The sequence below is a fragment of the Haliaeetus leucocephalus genome, unplaced genomic scaffold, assembly GCF_000737465.1.
Source record: "Haliaeetus leucocephalus isolate CR32 unplaced genomic scaffold, Haliaeetus_leucocephalus-4.0 Scaffold687, whole genome shotgun sequence".
Taxonomy (NCBI): Eukaryota; Metazoa; Chordata; class Aves; order Accipitriformes; family Accipitridae; genus Haliaeetus; species Haliaeetus leucocephalus.
The window spans coordinates 2,815,464-2,837,480 of NW_010973123.1; the positions used below are offsets into that span (position 1 = coordinate 2,815,464).

General features: G+C 40.0%; 1 protein-coding gene across 1 annotated transcript in view; it reads right to left on the reverse strand.

Moving 5' to 3' along the window:
• Positions 1-829: 829 nt before the first annotated feature.
• IPMK (inositol polyphosphate multikinase) overlaps positions 830-22,017 on the reverse strand; it is a 37,765-nt gene continuing 16,577 nt past the window's right edge. Inside the window, exons 5-8 of the mRNA XM_010580000.1 lie at positions 17,514-17,610; positions 10,597-10,769; positions 2,571-2,652; positions 830-1,553 (exon numbers count right to left, since the gene is read on the reverse strand). Coding sequence (XP_010578302.1) covers positions 919-1,553; positions 2,571-2,652; positions 10,597-10,769; positions 17,514-17,610 — 987 coding nt within the window. The 3' untranslated portion in view covers positions 830-918. The remainder of the gene's footprint in view (positions 1,554-2,570; positions 2,653-10,596; positions 10,770-17,513; positions 17,611-22,017) is intronic.

A 22,017-nucleotide genomic window follows, 5' to 3' on the forward strand; every position in this document is an offset into this window, starting at 1 on the left:
CTTTGTTTCCCCATTCAATTAGTTTGCTTTTAAAAAGCAGTGTTTTTGCAGAAGGGCCATCAGAACAAAGGAGCAAGGCATTTCCCTTAGTCACAACATCAGACACTCTATTAACAGACTGACTTAATCTCCTAAACCAAATTAGTTCCTGGAACATCTCGCATTTGCATTCTTTTACTCTTTCCTAGGAACAAGCAGTTTCTCTAGCAGTTGTGCAGTTTAAGCCTGGTATTTTACTCCAGCATTTTCTTAGCACCTCAACAGAAATTACGTTGTAGCTTGTCTGTGGTGAACATCGGCTACAGACAACCACCAAGAGGGGAAGCGCCCACACCAGGGTTGAAAGAACAACAATATCGTCCCGTGCCACTGAAAAGCCCTTCTCAATACACTGGCTTCCAGGTTAGATTACTGACTCGAAACAGGATTTCTCTCAAAGTAGGGTTAAACTCCAGTTATTGAAATACAGTAAACACAAGAGGGCAGTACTGAGGACATCGATCCTGCACGTTAGAGTTTTCAGTCCATTTTCTAAAAACCTGCTAATGAAGATACGGCTCAGTGTCAAGGCTAAGTGGGCAAATGTTACCTACACTAAAGTCGTTATGGGAACTAACATAATCCTTGCTTATTGTACAGCTGTACTCCTTGGATTTAAGCCAACCATATACAATTCATTCTACTAATTTACCTATCCTGCTTAATCTCAAGTATCTTCATCCTTTCACACTCCCTAATTAACTATCAATTATTTTCCTGAGTGAGATTATAAAAAGTTAAACCCTTCTACCAAAAGTACAAAGACAAATAAAATATAGAACAATACAAACCCAGTTATACAGCATTACAAGTGCAGAAATTCTTCATGTTGTTGCTCTTCTTTATCATTGGCCCCCAGTAAAAAACATAGCAAAGAATTTAGTTATCCAAAATATTCTGAAGTACTGTGATTAAATTCTTCAGACCATAAATGTAGCCCTCATCCTTTGTGTTGCTAGGAAACACATGAGCAAAATCTATCATTCGGACTTCCACGTTTGCACTTTCCTTTCTCTCTGTTGGCATGTGACAGAAAACTTTTTCCAGTTGGGGTATAACGTTTCCATTCAGATGCTCTTGTGTAATGCACGTGCTGCTTTTCCACATGTTGTCTTGCTCCAAGTTTTCAACTTTTAGCGAGAGTTGACTGTGGTGCCTCTTCGAGTATGCCTTTTTGTGAAGTGCATAGAATTTGGACAAGCCTTTACTTACAGAGGCCTCGATTTTTCCATTCTCTGTAGAATTTATTACATGAATATTGTTATTATACTCCAGTATGTCTCCACCTGATAACAGTCCTTTGGGCACTCCTCTCTTCTCTGCCAGCGTGACATCACTCAACCGCACGGTTGTTGCCTGACACAAACCTTCATAAACAAACAGTAATGAGCTTGCATAAAAGTTGAGCTGCTGCTGGCCCTCAAACCACTTCAGAATTTTTTCAATCTTCTGAATGCTGGCAGCTATCGCATCTTTTCTCAAGCAGTACCCATTGTGGAAAAACTTTGAGATGCCTGCAAGAAATAGACATGTTTCATGATTATTTTCACCTCTGAAAAGAAAACAAACATTTTTCATTTCTTTTGGGATGAGAATAGTTCTTAATTTGAAGAAAGACAGCATTCACATCATTTCCTTTCAGCCAATTATTAACTGAAACAGAAGTGAGCCGAGGAACTTGCATACCTTCAGTCACTTCACCTGTGTAAGGCCTGCTGTATAATACTACAGCTTGGATTGTAAATAAAACTAACTAATCAATGTATCAATCAAACAGTAGATGAACATGGTTCCTGCTCCCCAAGTCATTTTAGCAAGTATCTGGACAGTTTAGGGCAGGGACCTGTTAAATTCTTCGGGGTTAAACAAGCTCAAGCAGCTCTTTATCATGAGTGGCAGAGCTGACAAGTTAGTGCCAGCTCTGGAGAAGGGTGTGTTCATGCATGTGTCCTTCTGTCCTTCGGTGGGGGACAGATGAACATATGTCAACTGCTAACTAGTTTGAAACAGTTATCACCAAACAGCTGTATGATGGCAGCATTTTTATTTATTGTTAATGTAGAGCAACATATGGAATGACTTCAACCGAGAAGGTCCCTTAAATTGAAAGGTGCATTTATAGTAGCTTTCTAATAGAAAAGACAAGATATATTCACAGCAGACAACTGGAGATAAAAATATACATAGCATAAAAACATTTAATACTTCTAAAGGATTTCTATTTCATTGTAGTTTCAAAGCTGCAAAGAAATTGAATTTACCACTGTCACCCCCTCATTATTAGTAAAAGACATGTGATGAGGAAGCTCCTATAGTCTACACCACTGTTATAGCCAACTGCAAACTTAATTTAGGATTGACAGGTAGTTCAAATGAAACAGCAAACAGTTAAAGACCCATCTGGCAAGAGGAGAAAAACAGACTTTTAAAATGGGAACACACAAACTGCTCTTCCTGTACAGTTCTATAAATGAGTAAATAAAATGAAAAATATCCAAGAGCACCAAATTCCAATACACAAATTCCCTCACCGTCCTTCACTGTTTCCTTTGTCAAGCTCCTTCCATAGTGCTGGTTTTGCGTCTCATAGCTGTCAGAAGAGACATGGTAAACCTGCAAGAAACAAGGAGGTAACTCAGTACTTATTTCGAACAACCAATACTTCTGCAAAGCGAAGAGACACATTAGACAGGCTACAAAATCCTTGGTACCATTTAGCCCTCGCAGAGTTTTAAGTTGCTTGCAGCGGTCAGCACTGCCCTCTACTGCTCTGATCTGCAAAATCCTCTCCCTTTACAGCTTGGGCTCTGAGCTACAGCTTTCCTGCATTAGAAAGACATCACTGTGTCGGCAAAAAGCAACACGTCCATTACGGGAAAATATTTTATATGACACCTGCCTTGCAAATCAATGCTAAGACTTGAAACTATCATACTCCTACCCACGTTGCTATGAATATTAAACCAGTAAGATGTAACAAGCTCAAAAATTCAATGCAATTATTTTGCAGTTCTTAAAACTATAAAAATACTAAGCACAGCAGCAAAACAGTAAGAAATATTATGATGTGACCAGGAAGGCCCAGCTCCATGAGACCCATCTGAAACTGTAATTGTTGGCACAAATGAGGCTATACTAAATAAATGAGAGCAGTCGAATGAAAGCTCGGTTCCAGCACTGACAGTGGTACATCAGCTTTCATCTGAAAGGGAGGCAACTCATACGGGTACAGTTTTGTCCATATCAGGAATTGTACAAGCTTAACAACTTAATTCAAAACTGTTTTACATAGAGAGACATTTTCTCTCTAACTGAAATAATTTCCATAGTAGAAATGTGCCAGCCAGCCAGGCCCAAGTATAATTTGTTTATGAGAGTGTAGACAATTCTTATTTGCAGAAATAATGGTGTTACCGAGCAGGCAGTTGTCTCTGGCAGAAACTTTTGTGCTTGGCGCTTGTTCAGACCACCCAACCCTGCAGCACCCATTCCGGCTGCAATGCTCTGCCCTCCCTTCACCCGTCGTAAAAAGAATGGATCCCACGGAAAGCAAGTCAGGGCACACCAGTGAGGCGCCTGCCCCCAATCCTCGCTTTGGGGTCTTTTTCTTGGTGTAGCCCACAGAGAAAGTCCAGGACAGTGAACCATCAGCACAAAAAAGGAGTGGTACATGAGCAATAATTAAAAAAATTAAGAACTCCCTGTTTTCATTGCAGCCCCCCACCCTGAAACCTCTCTCCCCCATCCAAACCACAACAAGCATAGCATGAAAACACAGGTCCGTAACTCCTGCTTTGCAAAGTAGCTGGGAAGAAAAGTCTCAATTAGGTCTTAATTTGACAAAAAGATAGAAGTAATTAAATTCAGGGTCCCCAAGGAACTTAAATCATAGTGTGTGGAAGCTGATTTAAGTCATCAACCACGAGTTGAAGGGGCAGTAAATAATTCTGGTTATACTAAAGAAATAAGTTGTAAGCCTGAATGTTTAAAGTCACTTGGAAGCAGAGACGCTTCCCACTGTTATGATTCCTATTTCCACCGTTACGATAGTTACAGAAACTGAGGCCCTGATATCTACAAATTGCAGAAGTGCAGAGCAGAGTGAGTTACTGTAAAACAGCATCTAACAAGTGTGATTTTCGTTTCACAAAAACATTCATTTTTCACCACTGGGGTTTTTTTTCCAAAGCACATAAAAGAGGTACAGCATACAACATATGAACCCAAAGATTCCTTATGTAAATACTTCAGGTACCAAAGTTACTTTCAAAAACATACAGAGTTTCAGAAACTTTTTAAATTTAAAGAGCTACAAGCCAAAGGTAATTAAATAAAGCAAGACTAAAAAAAAATATATTGCTTAGGAAAGGGATCAAGAGTCTGATGACTACATGTAAGTTTTCACGAGCTGTGTCTTCATGTTAACAATATCAAATGTTCTCATTTAGTTGGTCTAGGGGCAGCTTCCACCATACACTGCACCACACTCCTGAATAAATAATCTTGTTTACCAGAACCTTATCTCTTCCCTGTAGGAGCTAACAGTTTTTGTAACATGGGCACTTGCTCAAAAATGCTGATTAAGATCTGCAAGCTCATTTTGTTTTCCAAAGAAACGCTGGAGCAGCACATAAGCCCCCTGTGCTTCTGAGCTGGGTTTCCCATGAAGCCACTCTACCTCTTCTCATAATTTGCACAAAACCATTCCCCCCAAAATGGCTTTCTATATAGTTTAAAAATACCCAAGCAGATGTGCATGTTTTGCATTAACAGTGCATTTTTTAACTATACAAAATGGTCAATGACAAACTACCAAGTCCCCCACACATACCAACAGTGTAATGTATTTATTTAACTATCTTGTGAACAAGCGAAGACTCAGAATGCCCTTGGTTACCAATGGCCTTGGCTGCAGACAGTAGCATTAAAGGACAACATGTATATGTAATCATGAAAGTATTCTTCATGTTAGCCAAAGAGCTGTCTCTTAATACTGCTTCAAGCCTTTTCTCAACTGCAAGGAAGTGACTAGTTGAAACATCCCTGGAAAACCTCAACTAAATCCAAATACATTAAGCCCCATACTAAAAGCAGAGGAACACAAAACCATGTTCAAACAGAAATAAGCTTTAACCAGTTCTTGCTTCACCCTTACCCACGCTCCCAAAACACAGGGATGGCTGTGCAGTAGTAGCAGAAGACTAAAGTCAGCTTCCTAGTCTATGGACCTTTTGCTTCACTGTGCTTTTGTTCATGCTGTCACCACTACTAAGCTACTACCAACCCTTCCCAAAAGGATATTTGCCTTTGAACCAACCTTCTTCTGTTTCCCTGTTGTTGCAGCTGTCTGTACTAGCCCATTTCTGTCAAAATGATGACAAGTCAAATAAGTAAAATCCGTAGCCTTAACAATGGACAGGACATTATTAGACAGTAAAATCTCATTTCTTGTCCACTTGCTGCAGCTTGTTACACGTTTGCTCAGTATTCACAAGGAGTTTCACTGTATAATGCAAGACAAAGAAAACTCCTTATATGACCTGCAGAACATTGCCTTCAGGAAAACTCCTGCTTCATCAGTGATTTTTATACATTCTTACTACGCAAGATCAGAGCTGTTTTGGCTGACAAAGCAGGGGCTCCACCTTGTGCCTACAAGCAGCTCCCATTCACTGAAGTTTCTGCATAAACAGAACTGGAATCCACCATGCTAACAGGTTCAGTTTTTTTAATTAGTAGTAGTAGTAGGGACTACTACTAATGACATTGACGTTCCCATGAACTAGCCGGTGCCTGGGAAGCAGTTTCTCGCAGAGCTCCCAGTGCCTGTCCCTGCTCCCCTGAATGCCCGCGAGGGCAGCCTGGGACCTGCTCTTCTGAACAAGGACACAGAGATTACAGACACACACTCCGATGCCGAGACATCCAGACTTCAAAGGCCTGAGCTGTGCACCCCTTGTATTTTTTCCATAAATATACTTAACGGTCACCCCTATTTTACACTCATACAGGTAAGAGCGAGTGAGTGTTTAAATATTACACAGAGTTTTCTGTTTACAGCAAGGCACCTCTGCGCTCATAACTGGCATCTGAAGGTCAGCATCCTGCCTGCTGCCAAGACCAGACCCAAGCCAAAAGCAGGTGTAAGCAGGCAGCACCCCCGAGGACATCCAACACCAGCATCAGTCCATCACCTTCGCAGGGGCCACCTCCAGCACCAGGCCGAGACCCACACCCACAAATGGGTACCTTTCGCCTGGACCTCTCGACTGTCCCTACATAAATATACAGGTTTCCTTCACGTCTGAAGAACCCGGGTTTCTCTGCAGTCCTGTGATCTCGCACAGACTCATGCTGCCAGAGTGGAAGACTTAAGACACTGAGTTTTAACAAGCCTTATTTTCTCCTTTTCCAAAAGAAAGTAAAACAAGGAGTTGAAGAAAAAAAATAACAAAGGGAGAAATTTTTAAAAATACATTATCTTATTTGATACTACTGCTTCAATGCTATAACACTATTACTGCTGCTGAGAGCATGCCCATTTATCCAAATCCATTTATCTAAATACACCCCCCCCTTTTAAAAACAAAACAAAACAAAACTTTTGTTGTTGCTAGGCCACAAGTGATAAAAGTACATACATCCCTGCTTGCTGCTAGCTTGAAAATTCAGCACAGGAAGGATGCATCCCTGCTCCCCCATTTCTAAGATTATACTTACGTATTATTCTATCTGTTTTGCTGCTTTGTTCTGGTATTTGACAGAGTGCTTTGTATGATTAAGTATACCAACAAATACTCTGACAATCAATATAAAGTTTTAGTAAGGTCCTTACATAAATAAGTTGTATAATGAAATTATGTTAAAACTAATTCAGTGAAAAAGCAGACTAATTATCCCCTAAATAAAAGAAACGATGACACTGCAGTTAAATAATGAACCATTTTAAAATAGCTTAATACATAATTTTGGACTCCCAGAACTTCCACAGAGCACCTCATTAGAATAAATTTCTTTTATGCCTCCTTTTTATATAATGGGGGGAAAAGAGGCCATCTCTCATTTCATCCATCATCAGCTTTTTCCTAACATACAGGAAATCTTATCAGCCATACGGACACAAGCGGACCAGCTGTCATATACGTGACGAGTCTTTTGTGTAAGGAAAAATTGCCGGAAAAAAATGCCAGGGTACCCATCTGCTAGAACTTGCCCAAGAGGATGACAGATGAATCTCCTGAACTCTACAAAGGAAGTACTTCTGAAACATACCCTTCAATCCACTAGCAGATACCAGACTCCGATGAACCGCTGCATTCAGTTCTGCAGCGTGGATTCGGCACCCTCAGACTGAGAAACAGATGAGCTGAACTCAACTGCAAGAAGCAGGGAGTGAAAGTGGAAAGAGAGAAAAGGGGAGGAGGTGGTGGTGCACAGAGGTCACAAAGCCAGCACAGAGGAACCAAGCAAAGCCTTGGTTCACTGCTCGTTTCAGCCACTGCAGACATCTATTTCCAGACTTTTGGGGGGCACTTGCTTGTTTGGAGGGAGGATTTTTTTCTAGGGCTTGTGGTTGGTTTGTTTCATTTGCTGTGGGTTTGTTTTGGTTTTGTTTTTTGTTGTTTGGGGTTTTTTGGGGTTTTTTTGGTTTTGGTTTTTTTTAGTTTTGGGGGGTGGGGAGGTGTTAGTTTTTGTTCTGTTTTGTCTCCCTGTTTTCTTAAACTTCAAAACTTGAATTAGACTTATAAATGTAAAAAAACCCAGTTCTGGTCATTTTTTTACTCTGGAAGAGTATGAACCCTAGATGCAGTATTTAATAGCTTTATTATTCCTCCCTTCCTAAATCTTTTTATTAACACATCAGACCTTATGAAAATTACGACGACACTAGAAAGGGTTCATAAAGAACTCATAAAACAGACTAAGCTACAGTCAGTTTTAGAATATCTTGCAGGAACATGTGCTGTAGATTAGGAAATTCACTTGTAAAACCAGCTTTGATCAGGTATCTGCATTACTGCATGCACACGCTCATAAGCACAAACAATAAAAGCAAATGATGGATTATACTGGTAAAGTTACGTGATCACCGGTTTGTGCTTTAAAAAACACATTTCAGAAACATTATGGACTACGTGATAGTGCAATCAAGATGTTCTGCAAGAAAACCTGCAGAAATTGGGAATTGTGGATTCTGAACATACTGCGAATCCGAAATGAGATCACAACCCACACGTTCTGTTTGTATTCAACACCATACAAAATACTCTATTTTTAATATTGCATGCACTGCAAAGATATTTCTTACATATTTACACATCTACTACTGAAAGCATATTGTAACTTGTATTTTTGCTGCTGGAACCATACCTTAGTTTTCCAACTTACATTTAAATTCTCACTACTTTCATAACACATCTATGTTCTCATCTGTTAAAGAAAGGAACCTTTCCACTAAATATGAAACTGGGGTTTTAACCAATGTTACTGAAATGACTGTATTTTCTAAACACGTTTCCATGCATTTATTCTGTCTATTCAGTGCCTTAAGATGAATATAGTTTAGCACATGCCAAATGCCAGAACTACCTACATAAATCAAAGCTCTGCCAAATAGGAGACTAGCTTCTTTTAAGGACAAACCGTACATATTTTACATATAAACAGATGACTGCTTATTTACCAGTGCATTAAAAAAAGGTGTATCAATGGCTTGTGGGGTAAAAACCCACTATAAATAAATTTTGGGGTAAAAACCCCCACCTGTAAAACATTTTTACTTTTATCTCTTCATGACAACTTATATGGCGTGTGCTTTAAATAACATAGATAACTACATTTTCTATTTTTCCTGGCCCTCTTGTTCTTGCTCTTCTAAAATAGAAACCTAATAAGCAAGCCCACCTCCATGTTAAAAATAACATTGAACAAAGAAATTAAACACAAACCCCTCTCCTTTCTGAATCGTGTTGTACCATGTTTTGTCCAGCAAACACTAGCAACCTTTATGCAGCATGTGAGCTGTTACAGGCAGTAAATGCCCGTACAGAAGAGTGTTTTGCATCATGGCCAGAATCTTCCAAAACTAAAGCGAGCAGACAGGCAGAGAGCACCCCATAATCAAGAGGCGGCAAGCTGAGCAGAGAAAATGCCTTGTGAATTTAGACTTTGCTAAGTGTTGCATGAGGGGAGGAGGAATCTTCTGAATTCTTTTTGGAAAATAACTTCCAACATGCAATTTGGTACCAAAGGCACAAAACAAATCTCATCTAGTTAAAACACCAGACGGGAAACTGCAATGCTTGGGGGAGCCATCATTATACATACAGTTTGAATTAGGGAAATGAAAGAATTTCTGCAACAGGATAAAGACACCAATAAATGGCAATGTTAGAAACAATAGTCACAAGCAAAAATACCGTGGAAGCAAGCATTCATTCCTTTTGCACTGTCATGAAACAAAGGATGTTGAAGTACATTGTTTTACACACGAGATAAGAAAGGTTATGTAACGACATAAGCCAAATCCAAAGCTGTAATCTACAGCCTTCCTTCTCGAACTGAACTGTTTGACTGGTTTTTGACTCGACTCCCACGTTCTTTCTCATAGGCTTACATAATTACTACTCATGACCACTATAATTTATAGCTGTAAGAGCTTATCTCGAGACAGAGTTAAGGCTGAGAGCCTAGGCAATTAAGTACAAAACATTACAGAGATATTAGAATTATTCCAAACAATGGTGCAATCTGTGTATTGTTGCTGTCCAGTAGCAAAGGGGAAGCTAATCAAAGTCTTCGGCCATTTATGCTTGTTGATGCAGGGCTTCAGAAGCCCTGGCTTTGTGTATGTGCGAAGGAAAACAAAAATCTCACATCAAGAAGAAAATTAATCCTATGCCAATCACAGCAGAAAAAAAATACTTTAAATGCACTGCATCAGGAATTCATTACTGACATAAACACATTTATGTTACTGCTCCATAAAAGTTCTGTACAGTTTTTCTTTACAATGAAGTTTTAGAGTAGCCAATACACCAATACTGAATCTTCATCTTTCTCCTCACCTAAGACAAGGAAATGCAGTAGAGTTAGTACAGACACCTGCAGGGCCTCATCCATCTCAAACTAACTTCAACTGACAGTTGTTCCTCAAGCACATAAGCATCAAAGAACTTTTCTTCTGGTGGAGAGCTTTTTTAAATGCAGAACGTAAGCAGCTATTTATAGCTACATGCATCACCTCTGAGAGCTAACTTATTCTTCTATAATAGTGTCCTAGCGCCCTGTCCCAACCCCTTTCTTGTATACATATACAGAACTCGGGTTGCAAATAGATTCCCAGAAGGGACACGGCCAAGTTAAACACTTGTTGTGAACAAGAGCTGTGTTTTGGAACACCACAGTTGATACCAGTACTACCAACATACTCAGATAACACTTCATTTACGTAAAACTCAAGAGGATTGTCATTTGCCTGAAAAACTAGCTACTGTATCTGGTGTGGGACAACAGACCAGAGCATAAGCTGAATTTGAAAACAAAACAAGTTCTTACCCTCATGCCAAGTACCAAAAAGCCAATCTCTTCCATCAGCGGGTACTTGCTGACCTGCTGCTGTATCTTCTCAGCTGAAGCATACGGATCATAACTTTTCTGACCTATTTTTACATCCATTATGCAAGGCTTATTAAACTTACGGGTCACATCTTCCAGTTTTAGATACGTATCTGTTAAAAAGACAAAACTTTCATAAACAGTGGGTCAAAGCAAAATAATTATATAGTTTCTGCTGAGCTTCTGTGGAGGAAGGAGAATACTTTAAGGCTTAACATCACGTGAGTTCTTTAAGAGTCAAATTTATCACTGAACACAGACTAAATCATGGTCATTGACACCCACAAATTCTGTTGGCATTAAATTCTAAATGCCTTATTGTTTAGAAAATTGTATACAATTAAAGTGTGCTAACCTAGCACTCAAATTCAAATTATTGCCCAGAAGAAATTCATGAGGAGCTTTTATTAAGCTATTAGCATACTTCAAATAGCATTAATAAGCACATACAAATGCAGGTTACTACATGGCTGGTTTTGCAATGGAGACGGTGTTTTCTTTCTCTGTGTGAAAGGGCTAGAATTAAAATGGCAAGTTTTGTTTGTGTCATTTTAAAAATGAAATTAACATTGCAGAGTCCTACCCTACAGCTGAAATGCATTTCATTTTTCTTCTTTTTATCCCACTCCCATCCGTACTCGTTTCTCATGGCACACCTTTTGGGGAAAACCCTCTTCAAATCCTAGGCTGCCTTTAATCCATTTCCAAAAGTCCCTTTGGGAAGGTGCGTGGACCAAAAAACCCCAAGCCCTTTGGAGTGCTTGAAGATGTAAAGGAGTATCTAACACCTGGTCAAACTGGTTTATGCTTTTCTCCAGTGCAGGTAAGAGACTATTACCAACATGATCTATAGCACTGATTGTCAGAACACAACAAGAAAACAAACTTCAGTAGCTGCTTGACTCACAGATAACTCTGCTTGGAGGAAGCCTGCACAGATCTCTAGCCCTTGCCAGGGCACGACGTGCACCAAGACAACACACAGCATTAACACGTCTCACTCTTCACATTGGCTTCTGCAAATCCACCTGTTATCAGTCACACACTTCACATTAAAGTTTGTTCTTCTTTCAGGTACAGCCTACTCCATGAGTGTATTTCTTTGTCTTTAATGCAATCTGAAGACACAAAAACATTGTCTTATTCCCCATTCCAGCAGCGTAATCTAAAATGGGATTGCCAAAGAAAGCAAAAACAGTTCAAGCTTGAAGAGGGACAAAGTGCCTTGTTTTGATAGCTGTACAGACAGGTAACAAAACCAGTTAGAGTTAAGATAAAGGGAACAAGCAATGTTCCATTTCCACTTAATAAGTAGAAACACTTTCTTAAGGATAGGAAATGAAAGGGACTTTTATTACTTTAGTAAGTCCCACTTAGAGCTTCAATTTTTACACCATCATGATCAAATGTCCCAATTCCCCAAAGTATGTATGTATCAATCTGAAATAGGTTTGATTTAATCCTTAGGTGCCTGCTTTATGTATAGATGGGACTAAGCATACTGTTAATGTAAAGTCATTCTCAGGAAAGCATGTCAAACCAATACACTATTTTAAAAATCCAGCCTTCTACTCTAACTCACTGTATCAACTTACAGTACTTTTCAATGTCCTTTGGGCTACAGAATCAATCCAGCTACAGAGTTTCATTATAGACTAGCTCACCCATAAACGAGATTTGTTAACTACAACTGCAGGGATATCCAAGCTAAAATAACTCATACTTAACTTAGAGAAGCCATAGGCAGCAAACATACTTGATACGTGCTCACTTCTCCCTAAGGAGAAGTGGGACAAATACTCTCCCTACCAGGAAGTGTATTCTGTTATTACCTGAACTGCAGGTGACACTTTTTCTATTCAAAGTTTTTATACACAGGTCTAATTCAGTCAGGTATTACCACGGCTTTTGCAGGGCTTTGGGGAACCACTACTGAATCCAGGGGAGTTCATATAACCTTTTAGCTATCTGTTATTAAAATTGTAAAAGTCTAAGCGTCATCCTTCACACCTATCCTTTTTGCATATTACAGAAATCACTGTAATCAATATATTTGTGTCACCCCTCTAAAACAATCCAGAAAACAACTACTAAGTGAAAATCAAGGTTTTCAGTACTTAGCTCTCAAAAGCACCGAGCCAGGCGTATGCCATGGGAGGTGGGGAAAGAAAATAAATACAAAAACATGTCAGAAAATGGCTGCAGTCCTTCTCCACCAACTCCAAAATGTTTTGGATTATGTTGGGAGTACCTCCGGACTCAAACTGCTACAAATACAAAATTATACAGATTGCTAGTTACCACAAATTATACAAATTGTTTAGATGCAATGTTTTTATCAACCCTAAAATATAACTGTATATTAAGTAGTATAAAACATCTATTTCCATAATACAACAAAAAGAGAACCCATAACTAGCTTCAAAAGCAGAACTTAAATCTCCCAAAACCTAGCATACTTCCCTTCAGACAACATGCGGGCAAGATAGCCATCCTCTTCCCATCAAAAGCATTTGTAGAGCACCCATGGTTATCCTCTGTCCTCTACTCCACTGGTCCAAATCCCTCTTTTGAAGCATACAGCACCAGCATTCAACACCTCCAAAATATGTAAAAGTTCTAAATATCTGTGACTTTTTAGTTCCCCATCCATTTCAGATCTGTTAAGCTAGAATACCTCCCTTACTGACCTCCTAAAAATGTAACAATTACTATTTTGAAAAAATAAAGCATTAAAATAACTTAGGAGCTAACACTAACCCTGGGAAATACTAATTACTTTAAAAAGCCTGTGAATTATCCAAAAATGACTCATTTCTTTCACACTTTTTGGTATTATTATTTAAGTCTGCATCGTTAGCTAACTGCTAGGTCAGAATTAAGACTATGTTACATCTGTTCCATGCACACCCCCACTCTCAAAAAGCTTTTTGTCCTTGTGAGAGGAGCAATGCCACCACAGATAAAGCATTACAGCAAGTTATTTCTTCTCACTACAGCTTCAGAAAAACGCATCAGGTGTTTACACTTCGTCTTTCCTGGCACTGCTCAGTTCTTACTGGCATTGTGTTCAAGATCTACGGTCTACTGCAACAGACCCCAAAACCACAGTATCAGAACATATCGCAGCTTTCAACAGTTACCCCTACAATATCTCAAAGCATTAAGACTAAGGCAAACAAAGTAAGCTTCAGATTCAGGCATCGGTAGGTATCACTGCTCTACTTTTCAAGTCAGGTGCTCTCATAGTCTTTGAGGATCTGACCCCAAGTGTCCTTCTCAAGGTCATCAACAAGTCTGCAGCTGAGCCTAGGTAACTAGAGCACTCTTCTTCCTCTGTTTCGTTAAACAAAAAATGGCAGATTTTTCAAGCAGTTCAGATTTTCTGAATTATTGTGTAGTACACTGCTAACCCAACGTGCTTCTGCAAATCATGCATTCGCCATCTAAAAACAGGTTAACTTAAAATCCCCTGCAGAGAAAAGAATTCCTAAGGATTTTTGTATCTTAGCTTTGGTAAATAATCCTGACTATATATTTCAAGGATTTAAACAAATCATCAGAGGCTTGCCCTCCCCCTTTCTATTTTTCACTGGTAGGGAAGGAGGCAGGAAGATGTGGCTTGAGCTATTATTTACATATTTTATTACAGTCCTAAAGGAGACAAACTGAAAGACCACCAAAATTCAGCAAGTATGCATGGCATGAACCACTGCAGACTTCAGCACGTACATGCTGAAGTCCTCACTGGAATCAGAAGGGACAAAATAACTTGAGGCATCTGGCTTCTCAAAACTCACAAGGCATCTCTCAAACCATATGAATAAGCAGGGAAAAGCCTCAGTTGCTCCCAGCACCAAGGCAAGAAAAGAAAGGTTTGAAGCTGGCTTGTATTTATCTACCCTGTTCTCAGTTTAGGCAACAAAAATTAGAGCACAGTATGAAATGAGCAGCAGTCAAGTTACTTAAACAAAAATATGCAGGGGCAACAAGTAGGCAGCAAAAAACAGAACTCTCAGAAGGAGATATAAAAAGCTTAAGATGGCTCCTACATCTTTATAACAACTCTTCCACTTCTTCATTAATAAACTCCAAATGCCCACAATGCCAGCAAACCCAAAGTTCAAATCAAATTGTCTCACTCCAGTTTAGATTAGCTTAGGGAGATGGAGTGTCACCTATCTCTAACTCCATCTCCTGTGCAGTAGTACTAGGTATGCGATTTCAGCATAACAGGACAGTTACTTTACAAAATTTTATTGATACTGTGACTATCAGCCCATCTTTTTGTCACACTTCCTATATTCTCATTTACACTTAATAGATTTCACCCCTTCTAGCTAGCAGTTTGATCCACTCATCTACATTTTCAGCATAGAAAACTGATGCTTTCTCCCTAAATATTTCTCTAAGAAAATAAACTCCTTGTGTTCTCCACCTTACCCACTGCACTTCCTGCTTCAAGATCAAGTTCAGAGTGATCCTAAATTAAGTTAGTCTGTTTTTTTCCTACCACAAGGCTACAATTCTCTTCATGTCTGTATGAACCCACTCAAACTCTCAACCCTCTACCTAGGATAACAACTATATTGCTACACATACAAGACACCATTCATCGAAGAGCCCTCTTTCTTCCTTATCTCATAAATAAAAGAACTTTATAAAAAATGAGGACACCAATGGCCATCCTCTCTCTGCTCTGGCAAACCAGGCAAGCTGTTCCTCCACACGAACACTCTTAGAAAATATATATAGTTCAGGACATGCAGGAAGCACAGTTTGGTAACTAACAGACTGTTTAACTTAATTTTTGATTTTTCAGAAGTCACCTATGGCCAATTTAGCAACAACAAGGAATTGTTGGGTTCACTCTCAGAGGCTGTATGGAGCTGTGTCCCCAGAGTCTGTAGAGCAGTGACTGCCAAAGGAAAGGTCAGGCTTCCAATGTCAAGACTGCAAAAACCAACAAATACATCTTCAATCTACATTTAAGAACTAGATACCTTTCTAGCTGCTAGATTCCCTCATCTAATGTCACTGGGAAGCACCACAGCAGCTAAGCATATTGTTCAATCTTTTGAACCAGAGCTTAATCCACAGCTAATTTGGGGGGACAGGTAACCAACCCATCCCCGATTTCCCCCAAACAGCCTCTCCACGTCCCTCCTCTGTGTGGTTACTTCCCCTTCCTGTTTTTCTAAACTTGTTTTCCTACTGTTTATGCAGTCAAAATGCAACACTGCTGATGTTTTTCACCTCTGGTGCCAAGCACCGATGCACGCGCACAAATGCATCACAGAGGTTTTCCTTCACATCTGGCATTAGCAAAACTGCATTTGCAAACACCTGCTAAACCACTTCCAACGTGAATGGCTACCTCCTTAGCTTTGGATGTATCCAGTACACACACGTTGTGTTAAGCTCCATCATCTCCAGTTTATTTGATTTCTATCAAGACTACACAAAACTCATTAATACTTGAGATAACAGAGTTGGCAATGGAGTGTTTTGTTTGAACCCCCGCCATAGCTTTCTATGAAGAGGGTTCCTGATAGCGCACGGTCTTTTCAAGAAGCAAACCAAACAAAATCAAAAGTTACTCTTCCTTTAAACAGTTATTCCTACTGGCTACATCTGGACTACTGGTGGAGACCTGCCAAAATTCAGCGCCATGGTGCACAGAGCTAGTGAATTCCCAAAGTAAACTAGGGTTGTGTTGAATTACTGTATCTTGGCTAGACCACATATTTTTATGTCTTAAGATCCTACTGTGGATAGAAAACATTGATTTGCAATTTGGAGGGGACATTACGTGAGCTCCATGACACACATAAAATTATGAGGGAAGGAAAAAGATAGCTCTGGTGGAGCTATTTGAGTTAGTGCCAAACATGAAAGCGTGAAGGCAAATCTGAGCCAAGAAAGTGCTGGGTACTACCGCAGTCCTCCTTGCATTTCTTTCTGTAGAATTTAGACAGTGCCTTTGGACACTGTCTTACTACTCTCTTTGGAAAACAAGTCTATCAAGTGACAGCATAAGCAAAGAAAGTCAGAGTTATATTGAAGGAGCACAGCATCTAGTTTTGGTGCCCATGTATTTAAACGGACTCGACGGCATCCTTTTGTTTCTGTATGTTCCCAAAGCTCCATTTTCCCAGTGTAAGAAAAGTCCCCAGAAGAAAAACTAGTTTCTGTTTTAAATACATCAATAATATCTCTTTTCTCTTGAAGAGACAATCTTCCAATTGCCATCCCAAAATACCTTTTTCTTCCTGACTCCTAACATGTTTTAGAAACACAAAGTTTAGATACCAGAGCTTTGTTCCATTCAAACCAGTAACAGAGGATGACAAGCAGAGCTCCCCAGCAAGGTACCTCCTGAAACAACTGCTTTGTATGATACGGCACGGCAATGGCATCCAACCTCTGGAGATCCAGCAGCAGATTCCAGTTTGAACACCTCCCCTTAGGCCCCAACCGATCCATTTTTTCTTCCTTACACACCCACACAGCACCTGGCTCTGGCTCCAATGGCCTGACCAGACATAAACATGCACCAGCCCACTCCGCCGACATGACCCAGACCAGAGCAGCAGCTCCAGGGCAATATGCATCAGGTCCAGCTACTCAGGAAACGTTTGCCATACAAACGGCCATGCCCCATCTCCCCTGGGAGGAAGACCCCCAAATACCTAATCCAGCCAGAGGACTGCAAACTAGAACCGGTTGTTAGTGGGAACACTAGTGGGTTACAAAACAAAACCAAAAAAACCCCACGGAGCTTGCAACTGCCAAAAATCAATCTCCAGAATATTTTTCCAGGAGGTTTGCATTAACAGATAAAATTAGAACAGTACCATTTGGTGCAGTAGGTGGTGACCAGACACCGAAGTATTTTGGCAGATATTCCCGCAGCTCCAGAAGAATGCTGTCGCAACAGTCGGAGTCATAAACCTGAAATAAATTAGGGAGGGGTGGAGAGATCATCAGTTTAAAACATTCATTTTAGACTTCTAATTGTCGCATAATTATAATTTCTTACAGTCTTTGTTTTTAAATGTAAAGTAGAAATCTTAAACATATTAAAAACAGACAAGATGAAGATGATAATTATCACAGTCCAACATAAATGAATGGTATCCTTTCTTTCAAATTTTCAAGTGGAAAAGATGCATCAACTGTAACTAAGAATAATTTATGGCTTCACTTAAATAGAAATCTAAACTATAATTGTTAGCATCAAAGCCTATTTAGAGAAAAGGGTGCTCTCCCATCCTGGATCCAAGACAGCACAGGATTACTACTCTGTATCGTATAGCCGAAGCTTTTTAAGTTATATCAGGTAAAGTATACAAGCTCAGACTGGATAGTATTTCCTCATTTCCTCCATCCTGTAACTACATCACACAGACAATGCACAATTCAAATATATTTCTTTTCATTTGCTTTAACGCTTTCAACATTTTTTTCAGCTTCTGTAAGAAAAACAAGAACCGTCTGGGACCAGCAGCTGGATTATATTCCTGAAGGAGTAATGCTTTGCAGAGTTAAAACAAAGCCTTGGATACTATCTGCTACAGAATCACATGACTGTCACCAGTTTGCAGCATTGTTGTTAAGAGGGTTTCAAAACCATTCCCTTGACCAGATTCCCCCCACCCTGCCCGAAGATCTAGTTACAGACATAGGGGATAACTTACAGCACAATTCATCGTGCTTTGCAGACTAAAAGATCTATATCCACACAAGTACAGGTTACAATGATTATTATTGCATTTAGGAACCATGTCACCCTAACCCCCTTGCAGCTATCCCAGTTCTGATGCTATCAGACTCCTGTCCTGTCCCTCAACCCTGCAGCAGCTGCACAGCAATACCCACAGGCGCTGCACACGAGTGACCAGGGCAAGCCAACAATTCGGCCTTCGCTTCAGTACGCAATGCACAGGAGCGCAGTCAGAGCCCGCTGCAAAGTTGGAAACAATGCAAAAAATTATTTAAGGTGTTAACGGAGCTCTGCAGAGTTGGCTCAGCTCATTGCTTCGAGATCCACATTTAACCACGGTGGGAGAATATCTTGCGATGGAAACTGCAAAGGGTAGGCATCGCAAAATACACGCCTTTAGCGTTGTAATATTAATACAGCTAGGGAGAAAAAAACCCCAGACCTGAAGTCCAGCTACTATTTTAGAGCATCAAGGCAAGCCTCAGCTACGATCACCGATGCCACGTAACTCTAGACAGAGCCTCATGCAGCAGCAGAATGTTAAAATTAGTCAATGCGGGTTTGTGCTAAATTTAGGTTTCATTGCAGAAACCTCAAACTGGGCAAACTCAAATCACCAGTGTGCTTCAAACGCACGGCATTGTTCCATAGCCCTTTAGGCACACCTACTACGGGGCTCTCCTGGACTTGTACCAGCCACAAATCGGACACCTTCATGCCAGCACTGTTACTGGGCAGTGACTGAGAAGGTGACACAACCAAACCCACATCGACTTTACACTAAAGCATTTAATTTGACCCATTCCTTTAACTAGCTTATGGTATAAGCCCCATTTTAAAGATCCTAAGGAGGGGGCTGAATCCTCAAAGCTCAAGCCACACGAATATGTGTGCAGCGTGATACAAAACACCGACATACACCTACCACCACACCCTCTACCACTACTGTTGCTATCTTAAGCATACAAACCTAGGCATACAAACCTAAGTTGTTGGGTGTGTATCTTACAAGTCACAGTGTCGCATCACAGGGTACTGATCTCTTTTCACATGTCCTGGTTTGACAAGCTGGTATCACCTCTGAGGACTACAGGTCCTAGGCCTATTTTTCCTTCATGTTAACACAAGTTGGTATGCTAATATTCTTGTGCTCTAAGACAAAAAACCTTGCTTGTCCCCGGGATCAGTGGCTGCTGTTTATTTTTATTTATGCAACATTTCTTTGCTGAGCCTCAGATGTTGCCAGCAGAAGACAGTGCTTTCCCCAGAAGACTGCAATGTAGCTTGATCTTACTGGCTTAAGGAAGAGAAAAAATTAAGGCTGCGAGAGAAGACAGAGAGAAAGATTAGCACCACACAGATGCTGAGGCACAGACCCATCCACTGCTATCTTTTATAAAGAGAGTTCACTGTTCCCCACCATAAAGACAGCTGTTTCTGGGCCAGGGCTCCAAGCACTGACTGGTGGAATTACTTCATGCTGTGGGTATTTTCAGACAAGTTGTACAAACCCAATTTCTGTTTACTGTGGTAGTTTATTATCATAGCCCCTCACAGCCAAGACAGGGAATCGCACTGCACCCAGCACAAATACTCTTTTCTGAGGTGAATTTAAGCAGATCTGAGAGGCAGCGACCATCATGCAGTATCACAGCCTTTAGGTAGGAGCAAGTATATATATTTAGGACAGGACAAAGAGGAGAGAGATGGAAGCAAAAAGCGCAGCAGACAAGAAGGAGAAACACTGAATGCAACTGAAAAACCAGCCAAGCATAGCAAGAACTCATTGGCTTAATTTATTGGCAAAAAGATTCTGAAAAAGTGACATGTCAGGAGACGACTTCCATTTTTTTTTAAGAGAGACAGTACTCTTGCTTTGACTTACTGTTTAATCACCAACACAAGGTGATTAAACTTAGCAACTTAGCAAGTAACTACAAGTATGCTTCTGCGTATTTCAAATAGTAGGATACAATAAAGATATTCAGATAATTTATAATGGGGTGTAATAGCCCAAAGTCAAGGCCAAATGGGGAAAAGAGCTCCAGGAGCAGTATCTTCCAAGCAGTCTATCCTTTAATACTCCGATGTAAGACATTCTAAATGGAGACAAAAACTCACAGTAATGCATTGTTCAGTATCATTACTTCAGCATAACAGGACAGAAAAGTGCATTATTTCTGTCTCTCAAGAAGTTATCTTGCTCCCAGAAACAGGAATAGACTCCCCTCGTAAGTTTGACGTCACATATACAAAGCACTCATTTGACCTTAATATAGACCTCAGTCTCAGCCTGCAATGTATTTGCACGTCAAACAAGAATAAGCACTCAGTTAATAAAGATCGAAGAAAGCAATCTTGTGTGGGCAAAGCAACAAAACCGGACATTTCAGGAATTATGCTCATTCCTGTGCAGGAGAGAGCCACTTCTGCTCATTAGAGAGGGGCCTTGTATATAGTATCCATGCCACAGGCATTTCTTTCCATTTCATACAACCTCGTAGCAAGCTACACATTTAGATGTCATTCAGAGTGCCAAATATAAATGTATACATGACAAAAACATCCCTAAAATTACATAGGAAATAAACTGTGCACCTGCTGTCCCAAAAGGTATCACCACTGATATTGCTGGAAAACTCACGGAAAAGACAGGTTATCACTTAGGCCAGAACAACCTTTAGAAATAAACAATTAAATTTTTACTTATATCAGCAATGTTCCAATTTCATTTCAAGCAGCTGCGCTTTTTTTTTTTTTTTTTAGTATAACTACAGGTTCATTTCTGCAGCATACAAAATGTAAGTTATTTCTGCTTTACCGGTAACTGTACGTAATGTCTTCATCCAACAAATCAAGGACTGCAAAACAATTCAGTGTCAGCTCCGCCAGGGGAGGTATCCATTCTACATATCACAGGCTACATTCTTCCAATAGCACAAACTGGAGACATAAAATGTAGTAACTGTTGGGCTTGAAAGCAAGTAAACAGGATGCTGACATTTGGAGGGCTCACAACATGACCATTACAAATTACAGCAACTAACTCATAGGAAGAGTATGCCCCAGATATGTCCTGTGGCAGCTCAGATAGTCTAATAGACACCATGAAGTCATAATTTCCAGTTATTCACGACTTTTTAGTTCCGAGGCAAATTTACCATCCCTTGGTTTTTAATCCAAAGAACACTGTTTGTTTTGCTAAGTCTGATCCAAACAGCTTCATCTGTTTTTTAATGCAAACAGGGGCTGCTTGGGAGAATGGGAACGTTCTTTTCCTTATTTAAAGCAGCATGACATTTGGGTTTTGTTTTCTAAAGACTAGGTAATGACATAAATGACAGAGGGAGGGTAAAACAAATGTTTAAATTTCAACAGGAAACTAGTTCTGGCAGTACAGACCTGTCTTCAATTGTCCTGATGAAAAAATACCACTTTGACAGAAATGTCGTCTAATCTTCTGAAGTACATAAGAGAGTTGATTTAAAAGAATACATATTTTAAATTTGCATTTATTTTAAAGCTATTTGAGTAGGAAACTTTAAGTGCCAGTGCAGGCATGTCAGTCCAAAGCATCACCATTTCTTGTGATGGCTATCATAAGTTGTCCCTGAAGGCAGCAGCACTCTAGCTTG